This window comes from Mangifera indica, chromosome 17 (assembly GCF_011075055.1).
Source record: "Mangifera indica cultivar Alphonso chromosome 17, CATAS_Mindica_2.1, whole genome shotgun sequence".
In the NCBI taxonomy this organism is placed as follows: Eukaryota; Viridiplantae; Streptophyta; class Magnoliopsida; order Sapindales; family Anacardiaceae; genus Mangifera; species Mangifera indica.
Window position 1 is genome coordinate 3,952,280 of NC_058153.1, and position 11,550 is coordinate 3,963,829.

Here is an 11,550-nt window from a genome sequence, read left to right on the forward strand (position 1 = left end):
TTAATCCCATGAAAACTTTATAATGCATAGATTCATATCGATTAATCATCAATCGATCTTTAGTTAGTTGACAATTCATCTTTATTTGAGAGATAAGAGAGAGCAGGTTAGCCGTTTCTGATTGTCAGAAAAGCAACAAAAAAGAAAATACAAGCTCTAGAAGGAAAATGAGTATTTTTCAAATTTTAGATATAAAAAATTATTAGATTTTTAAATTAAAGAAAAAATATAATAAATTTTTAGTTTTTTTAATATTATTAACAAAATAATAACTTTATCTTTAATTTTACTAATAAATTTTAATAAAAAATATATATTTAAATTTTTAAAAATTAACGAATAAAATATTTAACTCTCACCGAACTTTTGGGTAAAAATTTTAGGCTTAAAAAAAAAGGACGGGCGGCTATATCTCTCCTTAACTTTAATTAAATGATAATTATTTTATTTTTATAATTTTAAAAAATCTATTTTCACTTTGTGTGCTCTAATTTTTTTATAAAATCTATTAAATTAACCATGTTTCTGGGAGTGAATTTGTGCTCAGTTTTATATTTTGTGGTAATATTGATGTACAATTTTTTATCTTTCGTCATTCTTTGTTTGTTGGCTGAATGAGGGCATGATGAAAAACTCCTTTTGAATTGTCCTTTGCCTGATTTCTATCAATCATCGGCGGAATTATGGAAGCAGCAGCATTATTTGCGTAATTTTGTATATAATTTTTTTTATAAATAATAATAATAATATATTATTATATAATTAAATAATTAAATAATTAAAAATAATATAATATTTAATAATATAATAATATAATAATATAATAATATATTGCTATTTAGGTATAAAATTGCATGCTTAATTTTATTAGGAAAGAAAAGACATATATTTTATGAATAGGCAAAAGACTATTTTCTATCGAGGTATGCAGATTTATCAAAGTTCTTCTTATTAATTTTAAAAATACTATTTATCCACTCATGACTAGTTAAAATTAATGGAACCTTAACTCTTAAAAATTTTATATCATTTTCCTTCTTAAAAGTTTAAAAACTAACTTTTCTTTCTTAAATTAAGTTTAAAAAACTCATAATTTTCCCCTAGGGTTTAATTTCAAAATCTGATCACCTTCTTTGGCTCCATCGTCGACCGTTTCTCCCTCTCGATGGCTCCCCATCCTCCGATGTGCTGTCTCACCTCCACCCCAACCCCTTCAGTGTCCAAAAATATCATCTGGGAAGACAATCGTTTTTTCGAACAAAGATGAGACGTCTTCCTAGACGATGTTTTTGGATATCGGAGGGGTTGGGGTGGAGGTGAGGCAACACGTCGGAGGATGGGGAGCCGTCGGGAGGGAGAGACGATTGACGATGACGTCGAAAAAGGTGATTAGATTTTAAAACTAAACTCTTGGAGAAAAATATGATTTTTTTAAACTTGATTTAGGGAAGAAAAGTTAATTTTTAAACTTTTAGGGGGGAAAATAAAATCATATTTAAGTTTATTTTTAATATCAAATATAAAATAATAATTTTATTTTTAAAATTAATAAATTTAAATGATTATAGATAAATAAATAATATTTTCAAAGTTATTATAGGAAATTTTGGAAAATCCGCATACCTTAAATGGGAAATAGTCCTTTGGCCTTTTGAATATTATTTGTCTAAATCTAAAGCAAGAAAAATAAAAAAATAATAATAATGAAGTGAAAACAACTGCTCGCCTAAGATTTCCAAGTCCAAAGAAGACGAAACCAAATTGCTTATTAATTATAACTACAGCTAGTCTTCTTTCCTTGCGTTACTCCAACTTTCATCATTAACTAAAATCAACCCAACTTTTATCTCTTTTCAGGCAAGTTTTTTTTTTTCTTTCTCATGCCTTTTTTTCTTTTACGATGTTCAAAAATGTTGTATTGGAGGTAGTGTTTTTTTTTTTTGTTTTGTGTGTTGAAGATCAGGTTTTTGCTATGTTTTTTTTGTGGGCTTTCTGGGATTTTTTTACTAAACTGTTCGATGTTGTAAGCTATCAGATTATGCTATATGTGCACAGGGATTAGCACAAACTAAACTAAATTAGGGGGAAAATAGAAAGGAAGAAAATTTGCATCTTACTTTTTTTTTTTTTTCTAGCAACTGCAATTTTATGGGAAGTGGGACATCATCGATCCCTTTTGATTTAATAATTTTGGGTGAAGTTTGATCGATGAGGAAAAATAAAACAAAAAAAGTCAAGCAATTCTTATAGTGGGTTATTTACTGGTTTGTTTTTAGGGCATACATGCTTCATAGATAGGCTAGTAAAATGGTTGTTGAGTTGTACATATTATTTTATTTGTTCTTTGGCTCTTTTGAGCCTAATTATACAAGTTTTTGGAACACATATTATGAGGACCTATATATCTTGTAGTGATGATTTTTTGCAATTTTAGCTGTATATTTGTGGCATTTGGTGTTATGTATAGATGTTGGGTTCAATGTGGCAATATTTCCTTACATTGTATAGCTTTAAGGAGAAAGAAAAAGAAACCAAGGGATGAAGTAGTTAATCTTGGGGTAGCTAGAAATGTAAAGAATTGGTGTAGATAGGTGTTTTCTTTCAGTTTTATATAGAATAATTTAGTACATTAAATGAAGAACGCAAAGTTGTTGAATATCATAGCATATATTATAATCTGAAAGGTGGAAACTCAAATTCTACTTTACTTTTAAAGCAGGAATTTTTTGGGTGAAAAATACCGTGCGCTTCATCTGGCCGGATATATCAGCTTCAGCGCACATGGACCAAAGTACTTTACCTTTCTTGTCTATGTAATTTTTCACTTTTTCTGTAAATTGGTGCGTGCATTTGACTGATTGATATGGAAGAAGAATAGCTGCAATATAACACTTTTGGTATATTTTTTTCTTCCACAATGACTTTGAGATAAGTTCTCATGCTCTTTTACCAGAGCAGAGAACTTGACGAATTTGCTCATATAAGCTGGTATGAGAAACTATGTTGTCCACAGGATTATTAAAATGAAAACTAATGTATAAATTATGAGGAACTCCATGTTAGCTGATATAACATTCATCAGTAGTGTAGTTGAGGAGCTAAGCACATTTCCTTGTGAAATCTTTGACAATGCTAGTGTTGATTAGATTGTTAATTTGTTTAATAAGTTTTCCAATTACATAGCTACCAAGTGCTGGATGCTATGAGTTAAATAATAACATGTTTCAACTTGAATCTAGAATTACAGAGTTGCTTCAGTGACAGTAATTATAACAGTGTTGAATGAACTGCGTAACAACATCAAAGATATTTAATGTGTTAAGATATATTGTATGTTACCATGTATATTTCCAAATTTACGTGTATGACATGGGCACACAAACATCTGTGATGATTTTTTTGTAGATTGTATATATTTGCTGAGGTTAAAGCATTTGTGAGCATAATTAAGTTCACACACACAAAAAAAAAAAAAAAAGCTTAAAAAGGTAGCTATTATGCCCATAGACAATATATCACAGGAAAGATTGTTGTAGAAGTAGAAGGAACAGCATGATTATATGAAAAGATAGATGCAACTAGACTTCCAAATTATAAACCATCGCTCATGTCATTGCAGGTACTACTGTGGAGGTGGCAGAAGGTTTGAAAAATGGCCTTGAGTTGGTGAAATCAGTCTCTGCAAAGCATCTGGATCTTTTGAGGCCATCTGCACGATATTTTTCTGTATTTAAAGGTATTGATCTTACTCGGACCTGATGCATATTCCATATGAAGTTTTTGTCAATTAATACTGCAGCAAATGTAAATGTTTCTCTCCATGTCTTTAGTGGATTATATTTCATGTTTATTTTCTCAGTTCATTTGTTATCCATTCTTGTTTACTGCTAAAATTAAAATTCCATTAACTGGTGCGTGAGTTCTACATGTGGGATATTCTCTATGGTCTGGTATCTTATTCTTAAGATGCTTTCACATGGGCTATGAAATAAAAGACTTAAGTATTTCATTAAATTAATTGTAATTTTCAACATAATGTAGTTCAATACCTTCTCCACGTGCAATTTAATTAAATCAGCACGACATTTTTCTGTGTTCCTTGTTCATTTGCATCATTTTTTTTTTCCCTTTTTCTGAAGAAATAAGTGTACACAATTGGTCCATTCTTAGTCTTTATTTTTTCTTGATTTGACACATCTTCAAAGCAACTTGTGCTTTTTATCAAATGTTTATCCTTGCAAAATAAATAAATGGTAATCTAATGTGCCAAGAGGCATTTTGGTGATTGTAGGGCAAACACCAGATGCTACTGATCGGAACAAAGTCAAATATACCCTCATTAGAGATCCAGAGGACTTCCAGGCAGGGATCTATGATAAACCCCTTCCCTGCTTTGGCTGTGGGATTGGATGGTTTTCGTGAGTATTTTTCATTTTTCCTTCTTGCTGAAACCTTGTTTTCTTAATCTCATGGTCTTGCATATTGTTACAGTTTTCTTGTAGGATTCCTTTTCCCGCTGATGTGGTACTATGCAACATTCCTTTATCTAGGAAATTACTATCGCAAAGATCCTAGGGAGCGAGCAGGCCTTGCTGCTTCTGCAATTGCTGTAAGAACTCTCTCTCTCACTCTCTTTCACACACACACACACATTAAAGTGAGACCACCAGATTCATATTATTCTTTGTTTTTTGTGCTTATTTATCTGATGCAATACTTGCCATCTCTAGTATCTGCCATTTTTGTGTCATCTACAAACAGATTAAAACGGTTATTTTGTATGTTATTGTTGCTGCAGGCGATGGGATGTTCCGTTGTGTTGTTGATTATAGTGGCTATTCGATTGCTTTAGTCTGGTTCAAATTTCAACAGTGCTTGTAACACATTTATACTATACATGCCGACACAAAAAATAAAAAGTTGAACAGCCTGAAAGCGCCACCATACAGAGATAAGGATGTTGAGTCAGGAGCAGAAAGTTGGGTGTTACAAGACTTTTCCCAGCATTTGTGATTGTGATTGTGATGGCTTTTATTCATGGAACTTTCAGTGAGCCTCCTTAGACCTTAGGGATGCATGTATACTAGAGAATTTTTCAGTTTACAGGGAATTACAGGAAAATTTATGTTTAGGACTTGATAAGCAGGTGAAATTCAATTATAATTGCTCTATCAGCAAATTTGATGATACTATATGTATAAGTTGTTATTTGTTGATATTTAATGCGAGGATGTCATTTGTTGTAGAATACAATGGCAGTGATATTGAGAAAATTTGATGAGTATAATGTAGCCCCGTTGTACTTGTTACGTAGAGATTGGATAACGATCGTGTCTCAATACAGTGGAAAGTTATTGTTTAAATAGATTCCTTTTCGGGAGCGATTCATCTTTCTCGAACGCAACTTCCATGTTGATACGAGATAAGGAAGAAATGTAAGTTGTTGGGTCATTTCCTTTGAGCAAAGGATATCTACTCGTTGATATTGCATCATACATTTGGTAAATGAATTGTGTCGACTTTCATTCATATCCCTAATTTATAAATAAATATAATAAATAAAAAATTAGATTATAATATACTAGTATATTTAAAAGCATGGTTATCAATATTTATTGTGTTGATATAGTGAAAAATGATAAAATATGTCGAATTAATATAATATAATAGTTTTATTGTATAATATAATATCTATTATCAATACGAATTAACACATATTTAAAAAAAATTATAATATATTAAAAATGTATATAAACTTTTTTTAATTTATAGGGATATTTATGATATTTTTAAAATGACGACGATTTAATAAATTTTTATTATTATTTTGTTTTTAGAAAAATATATTCTATAATATAATATATAATATAAAAAATTAGATTTTCAATATACAATATACTAAACAATTTGATTGCTTTCCAATTTCTCTCGAGTACTTGCCATGAGACTCATCTTTAAGAGAAAAGCCCAGTAAAGGCCCAAAGTCAACTCCACTTCAAAACCTCCAGCTTCGCTCTCCAAAAATATTTCGTCCCAAAAAAGACTAAATTCGTGTAGGGTTCAGTTTCTACAGAAAATCGATGAAACTCGCAGGTCTAAAATCGGTCGAGAACGCACACGACGAATCTGTGTGGGCTGCCACATGGGTGCCCGCCACCGACACTCGACCCGCTCTCTTACTTACCGGCTCCTTAGACGAGTCCGTCAAGCTGTGGAGGCCCGACGAGCTTGAGCTGGAGCGGACAAACACCGGCCACTGTTTAGGCGTGGTTTCAGTGGCGGCACATCCTTCTGGTGTTATAGCTGCCTCCGCATCTCTCGACAGCTTCGTTCGTGTGTTTGATGTTGATACCAACGCCACTATTGCTACTCTCGAAGCTCCTCCTTCTGAAGTTTGGCAAATGCAGTTCGATCCCAAGGTAACGATCTAATTTCATTTTTTTCTATAATTTTCCAGCCATTGCACTAGTCTGTGCAATAATAAAGGGAAATACATTTCGTTGCAAAATTATTGATCTGGTAAAGATAGCTACCTGAAAGCAAAATGTTTGTATTTTTCTGGGGCCTAATGTTTTCTGGAACATTTATGTTTAGATAATTGTTATTATGGATTATTTTTTTTGCCTTCATCAGATTCATACATCCAATGGAACATTTCAGACTTAAATATTTGATGGATTTTAGCGGAATTCTATACCAGAGTGTTTGATTTATTCTTCAAGAAGGCATACTCTATCATTAATGTATCTTATCTTTATGTTATACATGTTTTCTCTTTTGAAATCTAGGCTGTGTGTCAAATATGCACACAGACCTAATAGAGTTCTTTCTATGTGGTATAAATTGATTTGTTATCTAAAATGCATTTGTTAAGAGTGATTGGCTCTTTGGGCTTATGAAAAACAGAAGCTGCAATAGAGACATAAATCAATGAATAAAAGATGTGCTTTTTTCTCTTGTGCAAACCAGTTGATGAAAGTGGAAACTGACATGCTAACTGTATCTCTCCCTGCAGGGCACCACGCTTGCGGTTGCTGGAGGGGGTAGTGCATCAATCAAGCTTTGGGACACTGCTACATGGAAGCTGAGTGCCACCCTCTCAATCCCTCGTCCAGAAGGACCCAAGCCCTCGGATAAAAGTAGCAGCAAGAAGTTTGTTCTGTCAGTTGCATGGAGCCCCGATGGCAGAAGACTTGCTTGTGGTTCAATGGATGGCACTATTTCTGTTTTTGATGTAGCCCGTTCTAAATTCCTGCACCACCTGGAAGGCCATTTCATGCCTGTGCGATCTCTTGTATACTCTCCTAGTGATCCACGCGTTCTCTTTTCTGCATCAGATGATGCTCATGTGCACATGTATGATGCCGAGGGAAAAAGTCTGGTGGGGGCTATGTCTGGACATGCTAGTTGGGTATTGAGCGTGGATGCAAGCCCTGATGGAGCAGCTATTGCGACTGGATCAAGTGATAGAACTGTAAGGCTTTGGGATCTTAGCATGAGAGCCGCTGTGCAGACAATGAGCAATCATACAGACCAGGTTTGGGGAGTGTCATTTAGACCATTGGGAGGTACTGGTGTTCGGGCAGGTCGACTTGCTAGTGTGTCAGATGACAAAAGCATATCACTCTATGGTTACTCCTGAAGACAAAGGCATCACTGCAGTATTCGGAATTTGCTTCTGTTAAAGATGCTATTGCTTCTTGTTCTTAATCACATTGTTCTCATGAGATTAATTTGTCTGTTGGCCATTACTTGTCGTCATCTGTTTAAATTAATTTGTGGTCAGACCGGACAGGGTACTTTCAAAATGGTAGTTGATAGTGTTGGAATGAATTTTGCATTAAAAACTGTCTCTGTAGCTATTTTTGATTAAATACATCTGCAATTTCAATGCGTACGAAAGTAATTCTGAAAGTTCTTCCTAATCCTATTTGAGCAATTAACTGTTTCTCAGTAGACATTGCCAGCGCACAGCAAGCGCAGAGTAAACAATTGTGGTAGGAACAGAGGTGTCAACGGGTTGTGTCGGCGGCCTGTTGTGCTGGCAGGCCGGATCACGCCTAAACCCATTACAATGCAGTCTGGTAGGTCAGGTTGGCTAATCAGGATTTGAAGGCTAATTGAGGCCGAATGACTATTTCTCATCAAGGTAAGTTGATTTTTCTAGTTTTTTTTTGTTAATTTTAAAAATTTTATTTATTTACTTATAGGTGATTAAATTTAACAGTTTTAAAGATAAAATTGTTGTTTTAGTTGTAATATTAAAAACAAATTTAAATTTTATTTTATTTTTTCTCATAAACTCTAAAAACTAACAATTTTTCTGTAACCCAAGTTTTTAAAAATTGCATTTTCCCTCCAAAGTTTTCAAACTTTCAGATTCAATTTTTTTGATGAGTATCTACGATCTCCAGACACTGTTTCTTTCTCTCTGTTGTCTCTTTCTTTCGGCCACGTAGCTAGGATTAGACTCGAACCGAGCCAACTTGAACTACCGCAAATTCCTCTTGTGACCCAGCCCCTGGAGAGGTTCGGGTAAAAAGCTTGCACAATTCCTCTCCAGTTGAAGGCACCACATCTTCAGTTCTCACGAAGTTCGTCAAAGGCGATAGGTTCAACATCGTTCAGTGCCCCTCGACTCGCTTGGGTGGCTAACTACCTATGGCGTAAAAGTGTAGGTAAGCAGAAGGCACCCGCACTTTCAAATGTGGTGTCACCAAATTACTTACCCGATGAGATCAAATCAGGCTTTCCCTCTATCCTTGTATTGATTTTGACTGTTAAAAAGTAAACAATTTCCTACAGTCGAATTTAAACACTATAAAATGAAGTTGAAACCCAGCACCAACACATGCACTATCATCCTTTATTTTTAACAGTGGTTGGATTTTGGTGTGAGATTCATGCTTCATTCTGATGAATTGTTGGTGGCACTGGGAGGTCTAGCGGGGAGCGGAGTGGTGGTCTAGCAATTTCTTTGGGTGCTGTGCTGTGGTACAAAACGAGAAGATTAAACCATAAAGGTTATTTTGTTAATTTTATTAATTTAGGGTTATTTCACTAGTTAAAATTCAAAGAACAAGGGAAAGTATACTCATTCTAATAAAACTATGCAAACAAAAATGAGCAAAAAATTATACAAAAGCAATGATATTTCATCTACTAACAATGATTTTGAATTAGAGATAAAACAATATTCAATCATATAATAACATGTCATCATTTGTACACTAATTTATGTTCATTATTGGTGTATATAGTACTACTCTATTCATTAAGTCATCTACAACAACAACTTCAAGTGTGTCAAAAGTTTCATTTTGGGTAAGCATGTTCAGATTAGGTTGGGGGGTTCAGGTGACCGATTAGTTGTTTTGGCAAATAGTATGGGAAAATGAATTTCAGCCATCAGTATAAGATAATTTAACAAGAATTATTTGAATGTCTCCAATGAGGGCATTTTCACTAAAACCAGGGAAAAACATAAACTTCCATAAGTCAAAAATTTCTGGTCAGTGACAGACAAAATGCTGCGGCAAACAAAATATGTGAGCTTTTATTCATAATGCAGAACAGAAAGAATAAGCCACTATTCATCCATCCAGAAAAAAGTAAGTTATGATTCCAAAAAGGAAAAAAAAAAGGATGATTTCTACTCACCCAGTCCTACATAACCAATCTAGTACTAGTACTACAACATCCATCAACAAAATTTAAACCAAACAGAAATTTAGAACACACCTATTAGGCTATTACTTTGAAGCATTATTTCCCAAGTAGTTTTTCAATACATCCATTACAGCCCCGAAATCTGCCTTCACTTGCACAGGAGGATTTGCAAACCTGCAACTCATATCCTTGATCTCCTTTGAATGATATTCAACTTTGCTTTGGGTAAACTTCAACCCATGAGCTGTACTAACCACCACCGTCCGATCAGTTGGGCCAATAACTCCACTACTCCTAAGCTTAATCAAGGCTGTTAAAGCCACCCCAGTATGTGGGCATATAAACATCCCAGTAGAATCAGCTTGCGCCATTGCATCCATCAACTCCTCCTCAGTGGCTTCCTCTACAATCCCATTACAATTTTTCAGAGCATAAACTGCTCTATCTATGGACACTGGATCACCTATCTGAATAGCTGATGCAAATGTGGTATTTGCTTTCACAGGCTTAAAATCCTTCCAACCCGACTTGTAATATAAGTAGAGAGGATTCGCACTGGTTGCCTGTGCACAAACAAGCCTTGGCATTCTATCTACAAGCCCTAAATCATAGCACATTTTGAAACCTTTATAAAATGCATAGATATTACCTAAATTGCCGCCGGGTACAATTACCCAATCAGGCACTTGCCAATCAAACTGCTGCAATATTTCTATTGCAGCAGTTTTTTGACCTTCAAGCCTTAAACTATTCAATGAATTTGCCAAGTATATCGGCAGTTCAGCTGTAACTTCTCGAATCAGTTTCATGCAACCATCAAAATCAGTATCAATACTCAACACGAATGCTCCATTTGCGATTGGTTGAACCAATTGCGCTATCGAAATCTTATTTGCAGGTAAAAATACAATAGAAGGAATACCTGCCGAAGCACAGTATGCGGAGAGAGCAGCTGAAGTGTCTCCCGTGGAAGCGCAGCCCACTCCGACGACAGGTCGTTTCATTTTCCGAAGTCTGTTCACTTGACTGACCAAAACGGTCATCCCTAAATCTTTGAAACTCCCCGTGTGGCTAATGCCGCAATGTTTTACCCATAAGTCGTTCATGCCTAGAAACTGTTTGCCAAAACGCTCCGCCCAGAACAGATTCGAGTTCCCTTCAAACGCCGAGACAATGTCATCCAGGTCGATTTCGGGTAGGACCCACTCTTTCTTGCTCCACACGCCCGACCCGTACGGCCACGTGGTCTTCCCCACGCGCGAATCGAAGAGGTCTCTCCAGTAGGCGCCGTCGTACTTCATTAAAGCTTCCATGTCGTGCTGGACATCGAGTAGGCCACCGGAACGGCTCCGGTACACAATCTCGTCGAGCGAGTAGCTCTCGGGCGAGTCGGGGCCCGCGTTGAACGGGACGTATATGGCGGAGAAAGAGTTGTTTGATGAAGGGCGGTTTCGGCGCGCCTCGTCACGGATGTTCTCATCGGCGGCGCGACGGGTCTTGGAAAGCGCCGGTGAAAGAGGAGAGTCGTTGTTGGAGCTATTTGTAGTGGAGGAGGGATTGGATGCGGACGAGGTGCAGGAAATTAAAGTGGAAGGACGGCGTATCATGCGATGATTCTTGTGATGAAATGATACGATTTTGGGTTTGGAAAGGAACAATGAACAGGATGCCATGGCTGCCAAAAGCTGCTAAACTAAACCAAGGTAAAGGGTGAAGCTTTGTTGGGTTAAACGGCAGGGTCTTAAAAGGCTGTTTAGTAGTCAGCACAGGCTGTACGCAGTATGCACGGTCGTCGTCATAGGCATCTCTTAGCACGTGCTGCTCAAAAGCTCGCGGTCAGTCAGCAATGCCATTGGTTGCGTAATTCCATTTAATCAAGTT

General features: G+C 35.8%; 3 protein-coding genes across 4 annotated transcripts; 2 read left to right on the plus strand and 1 right to left on the minus strand.

Moving 5' to 3' along the window:
* Positions 1 to 1,716: 1,716 nt before the first annotated feature.
* On the plus strand, positions 1,717 to 5,248 carry LOC123200029. 2 transcript variants are annotated; one of them, XM_044615112.1, is made up of 6 exons: positions 1,717 to 1,857; positions 2,717 to 2,791; positions 3,620 to 3,736; positions 4,292 to 4,418; positions 4,492 to 4,609; positions 4,799 to 5,248. In XM_044615112.1, the coding sequence occupies exons 2-6, from the start codon at positions 2,782 to 2,784 to the stop codon at positions 4,850 to 4,852; spliced, it is 426 nt and encodes a 141-aa protein (XP_044471047.1). In that variant the 5' UTR covers positions 1,717 to 1,857; positions 2,717 to 2,781; the 3' UTR covers positions 4,853 to 5,248. The 2 variants fall into 2 exon arrangements, with proteins under 2 accessions (XP_044471047.1, XP_044471046.1); XM_044615111.1 differs by having other exon boundaries at positions 1,718 to 1,857; positions 2,720 to 2,791.
* A 763-nt stretch (positions 5,249 to 6,011) lies between these two features.
* Positions 6,012 to 7,906, plus strand: LOC123199946 (WD repeat-containing protein VIP3). Its single transcript, XM_044615002.1, has 2 exons — positions 6,012 to 6,419; positions 7,016 to 7,906. The coding sequence occupies exons 1-2, from the start codon at positions 6,081 to 6,083 to the stop codon at positions 7,640 to 7,642; spliced, it is 966 nt and encodes a 321-aa protein (XP_044470937.1). The 5' UTR covers positions 6,012 to 6,080; the 3' UTR covers positions 7,643 to 7,906.
* Positions 7,907 to 9,531: 1,625 nt separating this feature from the next.
* On the minus strand, positions 9,532 to 11,550 carry LOC123201059 (threonine synthase 1, chloroplastic). The gene has a single exon (XM_044616511.1). The coding sequence runs from the start codon at positions 11,340 to 11,342 to the stop codon at positions 9,753 to 9,755; it is 1,590 nt and encodes a 529-aa protein (XP_044472446.1). The 5' UTR covers positions 11,343 to 11,550; the 3' UTR covers positions 9,532 to 9,752.